The sequence below is a fragment of the Tympanuchus pallidicinctus genome, unplaced genomic scaffold, assembly GCF_026119805.1.
Source record: "Tympanuchus pallidicinctus isolate F22 unplaced genomic scaffold, pur_lepc_1.0 scaffold18, whole genome shotgun sequence".
Classification (NCBI taxonomy): Eukaryota; Metazoa; Chordata; class Aves; order Galliformes; family Phasianidae; genus Tympanuchus; species Tympanuchus pallidicinctus.
Genome location: NW_026294699.1, coordinates 943,217 through 960,819, shown reverse-complemented (window position 1 = coordinate 960,819; position 17,603 = coordinate 943,217). Strand labels below are relative to the sequence as shown.

The 17,603-nt window shown below is 44.9% G+C and overlaps 2 protein-coding genes across 4 annotated transcripts in view; both read left to right on the top strand.

The window, feature by feature from the left end:
- CRAMP1 (cramped chromatin regulator homolog 1) overlaps positions 1–4,510 on the top strand; it is a 42,017-nt gene extending 37,507 nt beyond the window's left edge. For all 3 annotated transcript variants that reach the window (XM_052679789.1, XM_052679787.1, XM_052679786.1), the window contains exon 21: positions 1,379–4,510. In XM_052679789.1, coding sequence (XP_052535749.1) covers positions 1,379–1,543 — 165 coding nt within the window. In that variant the 3' untranslated portion in view covers positions 1,544–4,510. The remainder of the gene's footprint in view (positions 1–1,378) is intronic.
- Positions 4,511–7,698: 3,188 nt separating this feature from the next.
- JPT2 (Jupiter microtubule associated homolog 2) lies at positions 7,699–17,108 on the top strand. Its single transcript, XM_052680133.1, has 5 exons — positions 7,699–7,806; positions 11,201–11,349; positions 11,812–11,954; positions 13,884–13,929; positions 14,678–17,108. Exons 1-5 carry the CDS (start codon positions 7,763–7,765, stop codon positions 14,860–14,862), a joined length of 567 nt encoding a protein of 188 aa, XP_052536093.1. The 5' UTR covers positions 7,699–7,762; the 3' UTR covers positions 14,863–17,108.
- The last annotated feature ends 495 nt before the right edge of the window (positions 17,109–17,603 follow it).

Here is a 17,603-nt window from a genome sequence, read left to right as displayed (position 1 = left end):
CAATTGGAGGACTGGTAGAAAAAAACAAATAGGCCCAGAAAGAAGAAGCGTGAAATGGCTAATGCTGAGTTACCAAAAATGTAGTTATCCTCTCTATTGGTAGAATTACATTTGGTTTGAGGAGGTAGAGGTAGACTCTGACTACAGAAGCTATAAAGGAAAGCTTTATCACCCTGAGGATAAATAGGCAGTGGAACAGGTCACCCAGAGAGATTGCGCAATGTCTGCCTTGAGAACTTCTCAGGACTAATGAGGGTAAAACCCCAGATAAGGTGATCTGTCCTCCTAGGTGACCCTGCTTTGAGCAGTCTGTTGACATTTCTTCAGGTCCTTTCCAATCTTAATTAACATATAATTTACAGTCACTGATTTGGTGTAACAACGTGTACAGAGTAACTTCATGAGTGCTTGTCTCAAGGGAAGGAAAATGTCATTCCTCTATTGGATTTGGATAAAGAAATTGTATATAAACTTTGTAACCAGAAGCTGCAGGAAGCAAATGTTGGTCCAGTGTTTCTTTGAGCGTCAGAGTCTTTGCACAGCTCCATTTCCTGGTGTAAATGCAAAGATTCTGCAAACTGAGAATCTGTAGAGTATGCATGTTGATTAGCACGCATGCCTTTAGTTTCTTTGTGGTTTTGAAGTGACAGTGCAGCCCTTGATCTTACAAACTGCTTTCAGAGGAAAATGGGTTAAGTCAAAATTTTAAGCACGCCAAAGCTGCTGCAGTGTTTTGTTGCTGTTGTGGCAGATGCAGGTTTGTATGGGAGTCTTTAGAGGAAGCAGGTGTCATTAAAAATAGCTTTAATGATGAGAGGATTCTGTAAGGCCTATTATTAAGTGTCCTGCAGAATCAAGTTTTATTTACAAAAAATGCAGGTATTAAATAGAATGCAATATATATATACAGCTTTTGCACAACACCTTTGGTGGTACAGCTTCATGCTGAATTAAGGATGTGCAGGTAAGGCTCGTTCAGAGCCTTTTTCTTTTTTTGAGAGGCTTACATTTAACCACACTTAAGAGCTATTCTCTAACTCAGAAGAAGTGAGACGAAGAGCATCTTTCATGTGAGGGGAGGCTGAGAATGAAAGACAAGAAACAGTGGGCAAAAACTGAAACGCATGAAAGACCATGTAAACATTAGAAAACTCCTTTGCTATGGGTCGTCAGAAACTGGAACGGGTTGCTTGGAGAGGTAACGGAGTCTCCACCTATGGAGATACTCAGAACCTGACTGGATGTGGTCCTGGGCAGCCTGTTCTTGTTGACCTGGTTTGAGCAGGGGAGTTGGACAAGGTGATCGCAGGTCCTCCCTTGCCCTTCAATTCTGTGAAATTTCCACTGACATGTAACTCTTCTGTCATGTCTCTTACAGGTGGTGGATTCCCAGTTGGCTTGCATGATGAATGAAAACAGCATTGATTACATATCTCGTTTTAATGACCTTGCCCAGGAATTATCCATACCTGAGCCAACCCGCAGGGAAATTCTGTTTGATGGAGGAGGTGGTGGTCCCCCTATTGGGGATCTCTCCCAGTGAGTGTTTGAGACCAGCAGGCTGGTGTAGACTGTTCAGCTTAAGTTGGAGCTTGCAGTGCTGGATCATGGCAAGAGCAGATTGCAGACGCTCAGTTGTCCCTGTCTTGGTGCACTTCTTTCTGAAAAAGAAGCGTTGTCTTCAAAGGTCTGAAGAACTGCTTGCAGGTCCTGGAATGTGCAATATACTGGGAACAAGAAAATGTGGAATGATATTACAGGAAATAGTGTGTCCCCTGCATCAGTGGTATAAGATGGCAGGTTTGTGAGACAGTCCTGGACTTGTACTTTGGAATGGCCGAGGCAAGAAGCTCAAGCAGGAAAGGGTATTGCCAGAAGCTCCCCTACATGAATTGTTTTTGCATAGTTCTCAAAATAACCATGATTTGGATTCCACACTGAAGCTGTGGAGAATGAAGGGGGTGGGTAGGTACAAAAAACGTTTTGCGTCTTGACGTGTCCTGGTTGGCACTCTGTGTGTGAATGCAGGCAAACTGAAATGTGTTGCACTCTCTTCAAAGATGCTGCAACTCTCTGATGCTTCGTAGACCTTTATGTTTCTCTGCCTGTCTTTCTCTGACCATTCCAGCAGGGGCCCATGCCTGCTTTCTTGTTTTGTAGGGGAGCTCCGCTTTACCCTTCTCCCAGATTGCATGGATCCCTGGGGAGTTTACTCTAGTTTTAAAGCCCTTCACACATCTCAGTCATCCTTCTGACTGCACTCACATTCTTCACCTTTGAGATTCTTCACCACGTTCACAGTTCACCCCAGGGGTTGGAAAGTGCTTTTCCACTTTCCGTGAGGAACAGTCGCTTTTCATGTCAGGAAACACTGCAAAAGAGTTTATCACTATGAAAGCTTTGTCATTAGTTTTGGCTGTGCTGGAAACCTGTATATATTGCTATCTTTCTCAAAAAAAAAAAAAAAGCAAAAAAAAAAAAAGCAAGCGCTGAGAATTTTCCCAGGAGAGGAAATAGGAAAGAGTAATGTAATCTATAGATAAAAAGTATTTTAATGCTCGAGCTGTTGAAATCTGTCTTGTGTCATGAAGAGAAAAGGTGTCAGGTCCTGTCTTAACCCCTTAGCTGCTCCTTGTTCTATGAATTCCAGGTGCTCTGCAGTACCTCAGGGCATCATTTTCTTTACCGTTGCTCCCAGGCTCTGATGGATCTGGAACTCCCTCTGCTAAATCCCTATGCATTTAATGATAGTCTTTCAATATCTGAAAGACCCAGATCCTGATTCCAGCTGGTTGAAAGGAATCTAAAGTTACTTTTTTTGCAGTTGGTTTTTACTTCAATTCTACCTTTATAACTCAGGAGACTTTTCCTATTTCCTTTCCTGCCAGTTTAGAGAGAGAGTACCTTTCTGTGCCCCTTTGTTTAGCACTTGTCTGTTCTCCAGTCCTCTGGCTGTTTTAAGTCACTCTGAAGTTATCCGAGGGGACAGTCCTATATGAACCTCAACTTTATATTGTTACTAAATAAACAAAACTTCCCCATTTCTTAGGCATTTATCAGGGGTTCACTTTCCCAACTTGCACTATACTTGGTGGATGGAATTCTGCCTGCCTGCCTTTAGATGCTTTTACAAGGCATTTGACTGAGACTTTCTGCTTGTAACCTTGCTCGTGATGCACTGGTGGCATTTGCTGTTTTCCCATTTTACCCTGCTCACACAGATTTTGGTTTACTGCTCCATAGTTTGCCTTATGCTCTTATCGTTTAGGGAAAACGTGATGAGTTTTGAGGCACCTTTTGTGCAGCCCAGAGCGACTTTACTGATGTCAGTCAAAAAGTCATGAGATTTATATGACATTCCAAGACACCACATAAGATTGCTACATTCTCTGGCATAGGAACTACGCACCTGTGTAAAAACCACGTTAGCATCAGCAGTTGTTCCCAGCAGGGAGTCAGGCTTGTATTAGTAGCAGGAAGATGGTGGTGACTAGAAAAACTGAGAATTTCATACTTGTGAGCTAACTTTCTGTGCTGGGTCATGTGGGACATTCCTTGCTCTTTATTTCTGTCGTTATCTTTAGGGAGTCTTGTTTGAGAATGGTGATGCGATTATCAGGAAATTACATAAATTGGCATTTGAAATCTCAAACGAAGAATGAGTGCTGAGGATTGTGATTCTGAGCATTCATCCTTGTTATGAAGAGAATATCTATGAATCTCGAGTCACTCCTCCAAAATGTGTGAAGTTTTGCTGAAAGTCGAGCTATATTTTGATTCAGTCTTACCAAAGTGTCTCCATTTGGCTTTGGCTTCACATGTTAGTAGTGCTGGTTATCATACATGCTGTACCTCCAAAAACCCTTCAGCCTTGCAGGACAGAAGCAGAGGGCTCCTCTTGTAGCTGGGACTGGATTACAGGACGTGCAGGAGGAGATGTGATGTATTCCAAGCAAGTACTGTAACAAAAAACTGAACTTCAGCATTGTGAAAGACCTGCTTGGTGGTCTGTAACATATGTAGGTAGCTTGACAGACGTTGCATCTTCTCAACCCATGCCACTGGTTAGGTGGATACCGTGCTAATTTTGACTGTTAGATTGCCTAGAAGTGGTGCCAGTGTCGCTGCACCACAAGGCAGAGCGTTTCATCAAGCTCTGTGAAGAGTTTCTGCCTCCTGATGCAGGGAGCTGTCAGGCTGTCCCTTCTCAGCCCATTCAGTTGCCATAGAGGAAAAAGAATGAATGTTAACACAGTGGCTATTTCTAATGGTGCTCTGAGATCAGAACATCTTAACATGCTGGACCATTGCAAGTAGACTTGGACCACTGAGTAATAACAGAGTGGAAATGACAGAAGTAAGTTCAGCACCAACACTTCTATGGTTAGAAATGTGTTTAGCATCAGCCTCTGAAAAATTCTGATGACAAAACGGAGTTTAGCATCCTTTCTTTCACCAGAATCTCTCAGCGTGGTCCTGTCTTTTTGGACTGAAGTTCCTAAAGACTCCTGCCTTCAGAAGTGCAGTGCTCTGCAAACAGCATTTTAATAACAGCCCTTTCAGGACAATAAAGCTTTATCAGGGAAAAACTTGGCAGTAACTTAAGTAATAGTGGTAATTTTGAATTGATGCAGAACTCGTTACCTTACCATATGAAGAGTCACTCAAACACACTTCTGACTTATTTCTGTATTCTCTGTGGATGTGCTTTACATACCAACGGTCTTTAATTTGTGCCTAAGGGAAAAGCTGGTGGGTGGATGTGGATGCACGTGTGTGTGTGTGTGTGTGTGTGCATACATACTGCTAAAAGCCAAAACTTTTTTGTTTCAGTTTTAATTTTTGCAGCTTCCCTGGCAGAAGTAAGAGGATTTGTGTTTGTAACAATGCCAGCTTATTTTAAGCAAACATACAAGCAAGCTGTGCTGACGTTTGGGTAGGATTGTTCAAATGAAACATAACTTTGCTAGCTTAATAGCTGCCTGCTGCACTTGGGACAGTTGAAGAGGACAAACGGACGCTAAGAACCTCCAGTTCTGGTATTAATTGCTGTAAGGCTTTAGTTTTTTACTAGTTCTACTTGTAAACCTCTGCTAGGTTTGCCCCATGCTGGTTTAGTGACTGTATGTACAACGCAGAAGCACTGAGTGGCTCAGCCAGGTATTTGCTGTCGTAACAGCCTGGGTGAAAAGCAGTTCTGCACCCAGAGAATCAGCTGCTGTGTGCTGACAGAGCTCCTTCTTCTGGGTGCTGCACCCCGCTTAGCCACGCAGTTAGTTTAGCCTTTATCACTAAATCTACTAAGCATAGGAATACTAATTGTTTTTAGTATGGCTTTGTTAGGCCTTCCTTGACACCCCTGTTTATATTTCTAAATTAAGTAGCTTGGATCAAATCTGAACTTACAAACCATCTCATGTACTGACTGAGATCCCGGAGTGGAGATTAAGTTGCATTTTGGTTTTTACTCTCAAACTTCGGATGCATTTATAAAGGAAAGTACTGCACTTTTTTTTTTCTTTTTTTTTTTTTTTTTTTTTTTTTTTAACTTTTTCAAACCTTTGAATCTCTTAATTTCAAAACAATTTGTAAATGTTAACTAAGTGAAACCTTGGCAAGCACTACGGCGATAAGTTATCATTAATTATTGAAACATGATAACTGCTTTAGAGCTTATGGTTCTGGCAGCAAAATTTAATGCTGTTTCTTTTAATAATAGTTAAGCCATATCATCTAAGGTTTCTGGCTTGTTTGAGATGTGAATTTGTTTTATAGATTATAAATATACCTATATAGTGTATGTATAAAGCAGAATGCTTGTCCTTACTGATTATTTTTTTGTACCATATTGTAAATTATATTATTTATTCTTTACCAATTTTGGAAAAAGGTGTTTTGGTTATTTAATATAATATACAAAAGCTGTTAAACTTCCTCTGTTTAAATTTCCAATTCAACTTGTAAAGCTGTTTTTATTCTTGTGCATAAATACATACTAATACTTGGTCTAACTCATGTCCAGTGTGTTCATTGCAGTTCATGGCCTATCAGATTTCTCGTTTAACCTGTTTTCAATGTGAATAATTACCATTCACATCTCCCAGAATTCCCTGGATTGTCGTGAGGGGGAACGTTCTGATTAGGGGCTGTAGTACTTTCCATATTGTTAATGTCAGAAGTAAGTCAAACCAGAGCGTTCTCTGTCCTGACTCCCTGTGCAGGACACTGGTCACCACTAACAAGGATTGAGGGGGGAGTCTATTTTGATTCTTCCCCCACCCAAACACACCCCATACATCTTCACTAACGACAGATGAGCAGGAGCTGGAGCATGGAGGTGTTGTGCTGTTGCATTTATATACGTAACTCTGGAGGAAACCCGCCACCAGGCACTGAAGGGATCACCAGCAGCTGTGCAGCTTCAGCAGAGCTCTTGGAGGCTGCTGGAGGCTCGCCCTGCTTCCAGCAACTGGAGGACTCCTGAAGTTCCTTTCAGCCTGAATTAGCCTATGCTACTTTACCCATTTGTGATTCCTTTTGCATACACGTTTCAGCCAATCGGAAAGCATGAGGGTAGTCCTGTGAAAAGAACTGAAGCACATCTTGGGGAGCACGATGCCCCCCGCCTCATCCCATGCTTCCCCTCCCTCTCTGAGGTAGGGATTCAGCTCCCATCCATGCGCTGGGAAGGCTCAGCCCTGTGTGAGCTCTGCTCAGCTGCTCCTTCCTGCTGCCAGCTAAGAAAAATCTTCAGCTCTTCCCGATAACTTTGGGAAAACGACCTTGGTGTGCTGAGGGACAGTCAGCTGAATGTGAGCCAGCACTGTGCCCAGGTGGCCAAGAAGGCCAGTGGCATCCTGGCTTGGATCAGGAATGATGCGGTGAGCAGGACCAGGGCAGTCATCCTGCCCTGCACTCAGCACTGGTGAGGCCTCACCTCGAGTGCTGTGTTCAGTTTTGGGCACCTCAGTACAGAAAGGACACGGAGGTGCTGGAGCAGGTCCAAAGAAGGGCAACAAGGCTGTGAAGGGCTTGGAGAATATGGCCTATGGGGAGAGACTGAAGGAACTGGGGCTGTTTGGTCTGGGGAAGAGGAGGCTGAGGGGAGACCTTGCTGCTCTCTTCCAATACCTGAAAGGTGACAACAGCAGAGCGGGGTTGGTCTCTTCTCACTGGTGACAGGATGAGGGGAAATGGCCTCAAGTTTCACCAGGGGAGGTTTAGGTTGGATATCAGGAAAGACTTTACAGGGTGGTTAGCACTGGAACGGGCTGCCAGGGACGTGTTTAAAATCCATTTGGATGTGGTGCTCAGGAACGTGATTTAGGGATGGGTTGTGAGAGTTAGGGCGTATGATTGGGTTGCGGTTGGACTCGATGATCTTTAAGGTCTTTCCCAACCTGACCAACTCCGCGGTTCCCATTCACCCACACAAAAACCCCGGCGCCGTTCGGTCCCCACCGCCCCTTTAAATCTCCTCCCCCGCTCGCCCCGCCCTTCCTCTTCGCTCCGTTGTTCCCTGATTGACACGCGAAGCTGCCAATGGGAGCCGGCCGGGCCCGGCGCCGGCGCGTGCCGCGTTCAAGCTTCCCTCCAGCTGCGAGGCGCTCTGGGTGGGCGGGACCCCGGGAGGGGCGAGCCGGCTTCGATAGGCGGCTCGCCTTGATGGACAGCGGCGATCACCAACCACGGGGTGGGGCGGGGCGCTACCTGCTCCCCAGGCGGCCGAGGAGGAGCGCCGTGCAGCTCGCGCTCTCGCATCATGTTCCAGGGCCCCGAGGCCGAGGCGGCCAAGCCCAGCTCCAGGTGAGGCGGCTGGGGGCCGTAGGGCGCCGCGGGGCGGTGCGGGCTCCTCGGTTCCGGGGCTCGGCGTGGGTCGGAGGCGCGCGGGGGGCTTCGGCCGGGGCGCGGCGCCGAGGGGCGGAGGCCGGGGGGGTCCGGCCGCGTTCCGGGGGCTCCCGGGGCTCCGGCTCCGCGTCGGGGCAAGCGGCCGCGGGTTCGTTGTTCCCTCGAGGAGCCGCAACGCGCCGCGGCTGCGGGCTGGGCGCTGCTCCCCGGCCCGCCTTTGTCCCGCGTGGCGGGTAGCCGGGCTCCGCCCTGAGCGGCCGCGGGGCTCTGAACGGAGCTTTGTCTGTGGGTAAATCAGATCCTCCTGCGCTGCTCGCTGCGTGGCACTTCCAGGTCGAGGATCCTTGCGGCCGGCGCCGGGAGAGGCGCGGAGCTACTCGAGATTTGCTCTCGTGGATCGCGGTCGGCTCGTAGAATCGTCGGAAATGATTCTCAAAGCCCTCCGGTCCCACTCCTCTGCTATGAACAGGGACGCCTGCAGCTCCGCCGGTGCTCAGCGCCCCGCAGGCTGACCTCGGGTGTTTACAGGGATGGAGCAGCGCCCGCTGCCTCTCTGGGCGCCCCGTGCCACTGCTTCACTGCCCGTGTTGTAACAAACTTCTTCCTTGTGTCTAATCTTCCTTCTCTTAGTTTGAAATCGTTTCCCCTCGTCCTGGCACAGCAGTCCCTGCCGAAGGGTCTGTCCCTTCTTTCTTATGGTCTCCCTTTAGATATCGAAGGCTGCTCTCAGTGCTCCTTGCAGCCTTCTCCATGCTGCACAGCCCCAGCTCTCAGCCTGTCCCACATGGGAGGAGGTGTTCGAGCCTTTCTGTTGCTTTTCACTCCTTCTGTCATTTTTGTGATTCTCATCTGGTGTGTGAGCAGCTTCCAAACTGCTGTGCTGAAGATATTGAATGCTGTCCTAACTGTTAGCCTTGCTAACACAACAGCGCGCTGCACGTCCTGCCCTCCTCCCCACCAGCATCACTGCAGTGTGCTGCAGGGCTTCCGGAGCAATAGCATGAGTGCTCTGAAGCCTGCTGTTTGTTTGTAGGACAGGTGAGCTGTTCAGTGAGCAAGGAGCCTGCAGTGACCCACGAGCAGAAGCTGACCAGCAGCTTTCTGATCTTTGCTTCAGAGCTCGTTGTTCCACACCTTGGTGTTTGCCTTCTGCTCGTTGGCGTAGAAGTGGTCTCTGGTGTGGAATGCAGCTCTTCTCTTTTACCTTCTTTAATAGAACTGTCTGAGAACCAGTAGGGCTTCAGTGTTCAACTTCCAGATGTATGTAACTGTAGGTGTGTGATTTATATAAATATATGGGTGGGTAGACAGAGTCTTGAGGTAATGGATAAGCCCTGGAGCTCCTTCCGTAGCTTGGCTGAAAGGCTTAATTGGGAAAGAATGTTCAAATTCAGTGTTTGAATGTAGAAAAAAAGCCCACAAGACCTGATTAAAATTCTTCAAGCCTGCTAGGAGAGAACAAAGCAATTAGTAGAGGCTTTTATACATACAGGGTAGGTTCGTAGTTTGGCTGCTTGAGATGAATTGACAGACTTCCAGTTAACTGGGGGTGCTTAATTTCCATCTGCTTAAAGTGCTTCTCTCTTCCTTTCAGCCTCTGTGGTAGCATACTCAGATTAGTACAGCTAGAGCTCAGATAAGAGTAAATGCATAAAAACAGCTGAAGTGATTGGAAGTCAGAAATCGCCCGAATTCTGTGAGGGTAGCAGCAGGCTTACTGCTTTAAGCAGAGCCCCTTCTCAAACTTGTCTTGTTTGTTCTGGTTCCTTTTGTCCATTCCATCTCCCAAGTTTAAGTACTGAAAGTGCTTCTTACATTTTCTAGACTGTTGTGAATGATGGAACGTGTAACTTGCCCCTGTGATGTATGTTTTAATAGCAATTTTAGGTCTTCTGAAGTATATGGAAGGCCTGTAGTGCAGTTAGATCCATAGCGTGTTGAACACTAAACTGTACATCAGCTTCTGCTCGGGTCCTGTCTGCACAGCTTTTACTTGCTTCCTCAAACTCAAGAGGTTTGTGGAAGCAGCCAGCTAAGGGCTGGAGTGCTGGAATTGGCCAATAAGGGCAAGATCCTTCTGAGGTTGCTTCTGACTTTATAAACTACTCCCAGACCAAAATGGGAACTGCTATCTCCTTCCTCACAAAGAGAGCAGAACTGCTTTCTGCATCCTGATGTGCTGACAGAGCCCATTTCCTGATGGGGCAGCCTGATATTTCAGCTTCTGTGGGATTAAATCCTAATAAAAAATGTTGGCTGAGAGGAGCCCCTTCTTACAGCTGATGTCTGACCTGCACTGGCTGGCCTCTGCTGCAGATGATGGAGTGTTGTGCTATATTGCATTATTAATTCACTGACATTTGAATTCTCTTCATCTAGAGGGGTGGTGTTAAAGATCCTGTAATTTATTATGCTCTCTTTGTATAAATGGAAAGGTTTGTTAGGCTCCAGGTCAGGTGTTTGGATTAGAAGAAGTGTGATTGAGCTGCTAGTTTTGCTCAGCCACTAAGATTGCAGGTAATTGATCAAGTAGATACAAGTGTGAAGGTGGGTTTCAATGCTTGCGTTGGTGTTGCATTGCTTTTTCTGTGGATTTTCCAATCAATTCCACTTGCACTGCTCCCAGGTAATGGTTCTGTTCTCCTTCAGGACAGGATAAAGTGTTCAACAGGGCATTGTAAGTAGCTGTAAGTTTATTTAATGGCAAGCATGACTTCTGGTAGATTTCAATAAGTCAATATATTTCTAATATAATCTTCAATTTTAATAGGATCTATTTGCTATACCTGTAGTGTAGATCTTTGGTCTCAATGGTTTTGCATCAACTACTGAAAATTTATCTTCTTGCATCTTCCTTTCTGTTGTCAACTCTGCATTACTTCGTGTCACACCTGATGGCTGAAACTAGAACATTTTCAGCATGATGTCTGACTCTATTTGTCTAACTTCTACTTGTAAAAATTCGTTTGAACTGCATGAGATGCAAAGTCAATAAATGAAGCTCAGCAGAAAGTCCAGTGCTGTAATCAAGGGCTTATTTTCAAGAGAAGATTTCTGACCCTGGTTTGTGTCTTCATCCCATTTGTGTCTGGCAGCACAGCAGTTTGCTCTGGTGCCACTGCTGGGACCATTTCAGGTAACAGCCGAGGAGGTGGGCAGTGCTTATGTGAAACCTGAGAATATTTTATCAGGACATCTGCTGAAAAGTAAATATTTCGTGGACTCGGATTTGTCTGAAGTAAATTCAAATCAGAGTAATTAATGATGGCATACAAGGGAGAATGTGGAGGAGGGCGTCAAATACGTTTCCGAACAGGTATTCATCTCTTGCTTCCCTCCTCCCATGCTGCAGGGTACTGAAGCCCCCTGGAGGAGGGTCCAGTAATCTCTTCGGAAGTGCAGAAGAAGTTTCTTCTTCCAGCAAGCCGCACCGAATGGCCTCCAATATCTTTGGAGCATCAGAAGAACCACAGAATCTTCCGAAAAGAACAAACCCTCCAGGTAAGGGCAGCCACCCCCACAGCATGGCTGGGCTCTGAGTTGCAGAGCAGAGCTGGGTTTGTGCTGTGGAATGCTGTTATCTGATGTCATGTTTTCACAGCATGAGTGGGCCTGAGCTCTAGATCTATTCTCATGCATGAAGGTATGAATATTTCAGTGACTTACATATTCATAGGCTTTTTAGCACATCAAGGCTAATTCTTTCTGAGCTGAGGCCTAGGAAGTGATGAAAGGAAGCTGATTCTATTCTAGAGCTCTGTTGTCAGCTAGCTGCCATGAGTACAGCTGGGAATCTGAGATCTCTATTGAATCCTTGTAACAAAGGATTTCAAACAGTATCTTCAGGTAAGAGAAAATCAGTCTCTAGCTAGCAAGGTTCCAGAAGTCTTTGAATTGTTACTTTTTTTTAATAGCTTGGTAAAACTAAGTCGTGGAAAAAAACCAAAACCAACTGTTTTTCAGGGGGAAAAGAAAGTGGTATTTTTGAGGATTCTGGTACTGCTCAGCCTCGCCCACGTATGAATCCACCTGGTGGGAAGACAAGTGATATCTTTGGCTCTCCAGTCTCTACCAACGTTGTGCGAGCACACCCAAACAAGCCTAAGGTACTGGTTTGGCTCTCACTGGAGCAAGGAGCTGGCAGCTCAGAGTCACCCTGGTGTCTGCTCAGCCATACAGCAGTGCCTGTTCTTGAGGTGACAAACCTAAATGATGCATGGAGTAACTTCAGATTAGACACTTAGTGCTGAAATCTCTTTTTATAGTTTATCTGCGGTGTGTTGGTTCTCAGGTGCTTCCAGTTTGTGATACAACTGTTAATTGCTGTTAATAACTGCGTTAAGAAAAAAGTGCTTCTGAATCATTTGGTTTTAGGTGAGGTTTGGCTGGAGCTCTTATGGCACGCAGCTGAGAGACCTTTTAAAAAGGGTAGGAGATTTTTCTCTTTATTCTGCAATTTGGCAGAGGTGATGTTGACACCCGCTCTGGCAAACCAGTGAATATCAGTGAGCTGCAGTGACCTTGCTGTCCTCTTTGCCTCTCCCAAATACACGCGTCTGCATTCAGTGTGAAAGAACTCCAGCAGGAGATTAAGCTTAAGTGACCAACGTGAGAAAACTGCAGGTCAGCTTTGAGCACCAGATCTGCCGTGGTTCTGTGAGGTCAGACAAATGCATGTCTTGGTACATCAGTTATTGTTTGTCGCTCTGAAAGCTGCAGTATGGAACGGTTGGAGAGGTTTGTGCTTGCAACCAAATCTGGTTTTGAAAAATTAAAAAAAAAAAAAAAGGAAACATTGCAAATTATATTCAGCTTTTGTGTTCAAATGCCCTGTGTTTGGGTTAACAACTGCTGCTTTCCTGTCAGCTGGTACCCTTGAAGGAGTGATTGCTGTGTTTCAGTGGTTCTGATATGTCAGGTACCTGCCGTGCAGCTGACACTCCTTATGATGGGAATGTATGAGCAGTCTCATTTTTCCTGGAACCTTAGGAAGGAAAGATTGCACCAATTTAATTTTCTCTACTTTCCCCGTTAAATTTGGAGGTGCTGGTTGTGGGCTCTTAGCTAACTTTTGATGTGAGATCTCTAGTTTATTTGGGAGGCATTGGGAGGAAGAAAAGAAAGGCTGTGGAATCTAGACTGTGTTGGGAGTAGTGCTGCCGGAGTAGGAAAGTGCTTTGTGTTCCTCTGTACCCTTTGTGGGGCTGCTCTATGACTCCTCTCAGCTTTTTTTAAATGTGACGTTTTAATTCTCATGAATTCCTGTCTAAATGGAGGATGGACCTTTGGAAACTCCTATGAGTTTAGATACAGCATTGGTATGATGGGAAATACAGGAGATTGCAACTTGCAAGGATTGTAGCAAATGAGCTTTTGTGGGTGGGGATAAAAGGGAAACTTTTCTGAAGTATTGTTGTGTGTTTCTGATGATCAATTAATGTTACTGGGAAATGGTCTCAAAAGCCTGTAATTACTGTCCTGTTTGGGTCGCTGTTGATGCCTGCCTACATCAGGAGCTGCTGCTTATCGGTGTGAGTGCTGCAGGGCTGCTTGTGTTCCAGCTGCTCTGGGTTAAGAATTGACTTCTCTGAAGTGATATTAGGTATTTTCAGGTGTGGTGACTGGAATCATAGAATTGTTTGAGTTGGAAGAGACCCTTAAAGGCCATCTATTCTAATGTCCCTGCAGTGAACAGGGGCAATTCTTGGCTTTTGGGCTGAGCTGTCTGTCAGCAGGTTTTAAGCATCTGAAGAGTTAATGTAATGTTTTCCCTTGCTTCAGTGAATTGTCTGAGATGTGCACCTGAACGTAATGTAGAAGTTAACTTTGAGAGTTTAATTCTAGTAGTGCTTTTGGGATTACACAGAGGTGGGGGAATGAAGGGCTGTGCGCAGTGTCTGCGGCTGTCAGCTCTTACCACGATAAACAAGTGAACTTTGGTCAGAAACAAAGCAAAGCCTTCTGAAGATTCTGTTCTGTTTGAGGTACTGTTTGAGAACAGTGGTATACTGAGGTTGCTTTTGGTTTCATTGCAGGATCACATCGTCTTGAAGGAAGATGAAACACCAAAGAAGCCAGAAGGTCAGCAAGAGAAACTGTTGTTTTTGAGAATGTGTGCTGTGAGGGGTGGCTTCTTGTGCTTCCTCTTAACAACACAAGTCTAACACCAGAGGTTAGCGTAATATTGCAGAGGGGATTTCCTTCTCAGTCAGAAACTGAGTCATGACTTCAGGGAAATTGTCCTCTTCCTCTTATTGAGGAGAACAGCACATGCGTGAGTCTTGATAGTGTGTGCAGTGTGAGTATCTACTTTGCTTGGTGCTGTATTGGTACTGTAGACAGAGATACATCTGCATATTTATGAAACACCCTAAAAGATTCTTTCTTTCTCCTTTGCCATCTCTTACAAGTGTGTAATCTAGGCATCCTCTAGCAGTGAACAACAAATAACTGACTGACAAAATGTGCTGTTGCTCTGCTAATTATAGTTAAGGAATGATGAGTGCGTGGTTTTCAAGCTTGATATGACAGAATTGCTTGGTATGTTGCATCTCTTAATTGCCTGAAAGTGCCAAAATAATTCTGAAGGTACATTGCTTAGCCTACATATCTTTCCTAGAGAGACTGCTTAAGGAAGGCAACTACTACAAAAGTGAAATTCTTTCCTGGTATCTGTTTCCTTCAGTAAAAATGAATAGGTATAAACCATGTCCTTGGTGTGCTGGATGGGAGACATTAGGAAGAATTTTCTCAGGATGACACATACAAAAAGTGCTTCATTCACTACAGTGTGCAAGTTGGTCTGATCCTTTTTTTTCTTTTTATTCAGCTGCAGAAAATAACAAACCACAGCTGCAAGATGGTGGCGAGAAAAAAGATGTGGGCAAAGAGGAGCGATGCAAGGAGCCAGAACCCAAGATAGACAATCATGAGCCCAGATTAGGGCCGAGGCCACGCTCACACAACAAAGTTCTCAATCCCCCGGGTGGAAAATCTAGCATTGCATTCTATTAGGGTCATCTGTTCACTTTCACTAACGGAGTCTGCACAGAAAGTCTGGTCTGTGGTTGCAAGGTCAGTTTTCAGGGTATTGTTTGTGGATAGATCCTTAGGCTGATGGATGAGGGTTGTGCTAAAGCGTGTGGAAAAGAAAACTGGTGATCTGGGGAGGGAGGGCTGAGGGAGGGAAGGGGTGCCTTGTGGAAGACAGGAGTAAGGGACTGCTTAGGTGGGTGGTGGAGGGGAACATTAGTGTAACTTTGTGAAAGAGCAGTGCTACTTTGTGGAGAGTTCATTGGGCGAGGAGTGGCTCAGGACACGCTGGTGGAACTAGGCTTCTCTGTATGGTCAACATGTAAGACGTTGTGAATGGGTAGAGACCTGGAGGTCACATCTGGAATATTTTGAAGCAGAGCAGGTAGGCTGAGCTTTTTTCTTGGCAGTGGGAGACAGCTTCACAGTGTGAGTTGACTTGCAGTCACTTTAATGTAAATAGTTCCACTGGAACAACTAGTGCTGCCGTGTTCTTGAGAGACTTTAGTCTTTGGTTCTCTTGCCTTTCTTGCTTCACAGCATGTGATTGCTGATATGAGTGCAAAACATGCTGAAGGTCTCTTTTATACTCTCATAATCACCGTATGTTAATAGATATCTTGATTTTTTTTTTTTCCCCTCCCCAGAGCATTCTGGCCTTTCTTCTGCCTTCAGTAATCTGCTGATTACTATGAGTAGCTCTAGCTAAATGATAACACCAGTCCAGTGTACCATTTCATGTAGGTGCTTCTAGAAGTCTTTAGATAAAAGTATCATGGTTGAGTGCTTGCACGCTTTATGGAAAAGATGTGAGTGCAAGCAGTTGCTTCATAGCACTCTTTGAACAGAAACAACATGTGATCTGCAGTTACTGTAGAAAATATGCTGAGATGTCTAGCCAGCTGGCTTTGATAACCCAACCTGTATAGAAATGCCTTAGTTTCTGCAATGGTTTTTCACTTTTGTATGCTGTGTAAACCAGGACTGTTATGCTGTCTTCACCACAGTGCATTTTTCGTTGGCCTGTGCTGACTCTGTTAGTGAATCCTCTCGTCTTCCGTCAGCCTCGCGTTTGCCTTTGACTGCCTCGGATTTTTGTTGCTAAGGAAGAAAGCTATTTGAATTCTTCCCAAACCATGATTGTAGTTGTTTTGAGTCATACTGTAGACTATCCTAGTTGGAGAAGCAAAGACAATACAGCCCTTTTGTTTATGCTGTCTTTCTTAAGTCATGTTTGGAAAACGTGCATTTATTGAACAAGAGGATGGGGGGGGGTTGCTCCCACCGTTGTTTCTCTGAATGGGCTCCTGGTCATGTTCAGAGCTTTTGTATTTGAATGTCAATGTTAAGTGCTTAGACAGTCCAATGTATTTAGTAGTGACTTTTAAAATTAGACATTTGAAAACAGGAGTTGTTCAGGTACACCAAAGAACAAGTGGCCTTATCTGCATATATCCACTGCTGTTCTAGCCCAGGTTCCCTGAAAATCGCTGCTGTTTAGAGGGAACTTTCTGGGTCAGGTGCTAAAAACACTCTTGATTACGGTGCTTATTAGTCTGTTCTGTTTAAAGTCTGCTCTGCTTAGTTTGTCAGAAGTGGTGGATGACTGTTTGAAGACTTAGTTGCCTTTTCAGATTGTGAAAGTGAAATATATGGGGCAATGTGAAGGATCTAAATAATGTGGAAAGTAGGAGTTCCAAAGCTTCTGTGTCTTTCACGTGGATTTGGGGCTCTCTGTTGTTTGGCTCCCTTGAAGAACAGCACAAGGATTCTAACTTAAGCCTTATATTGCATTTATGCTACTTCCAAACATGTATTTCTCAGCAGCTTTTCTCAAGTCTGTGCTGCTATGCCTCTGGCTGAGCTTCAGTCACTTCTGTTACAAAACCTTGGTCCATACCTGACAAGATTTTAAGAGGTTACTAAATTAAAAAACAAAAACAACCTCAACCAGAAGCTGCTTTCTGCATTGAAAGATCTGGTACAGTTGACGTTGTCTCTAATACTGAGCTTAGGTCTGTCATCTCTTAGTGCATTGGCTACAGTGCCTGTCTTTTAAACAGACTTCAGACTGGGCCTTTACATTGGTTAGTTTGTTTTCATGGTTTTTTTGTTTGCTGTCTAAACCGTGCCTCCAGTTCTTCAAGTGAACCTGTTGAGAGCCTTTCTCTGCCACATAAGATGATTTGAATGCACTTGTCAATAAACCTCTGTATTTTGCTACTTCACTGTGTGCTGTGGATGTGTGCTCTTATAAACTAATTGGTGGCCTCGCCGAATAACACTGAATTTTATCTGAAATTGGAGAAGTTGCACAAAGTTCTTGGGCCTTCAGTAGTGTAAAGCTTTGGAGATGTGACCGTGCCTGAGGTTGCTCATGAGAAAACATCTCTTACCCCTGGGAGTTAAGGAATGCAGCGAGGGTGGGCTAGTTAGGCTTATTTTTGGGGAGGGAGATAACATTTCATGTTCTCCACAATACAGGAATGCTGTTATGCTCTTCAGTGTTGGTCTGAATATTCAAATATTTTTAATATTTAAGTATTTGTAGTACAGTGTAATAACTCCCCCTAAGCAGAGGATTCTCTTTATGTGAAGAAGTTGTATTCCTACATTTTTCAGTGAGTGTAAAACTGTCCTCCTGTGCCATGTTATCTCTGCCAAGAGAATGGAGTGACCATAATTTCAGTTCAGGTGAGTTGGACGTGGTGGCTTCTCAGCTG

Excerpts from the sequence above, each read along its gene's own strand:
- JPT2 (XM_052680133.1), top strand. The coding sequence starts at position 7,763 with ATGTTCCAGGGCCCCGAGGCCGAGGCGGCCAAGCCCAGCTCCAG. Across the intron at positions 11,350-11,811 it reads GAAAAGAACAAACCCTCCAG|GGGGAAAAGAAAGTGGTATT; the intron begins GTAAGGGCAGCC and ends ACTGTTTTTCAG. Across the intron at positions 11,955-13,883 it reads CACACCCAAACAAGCCTAAG|GATCACATCGTCTTGAAGGA; the intron begins GTACTGGTTTGG and ends GTTTCATTGCAG.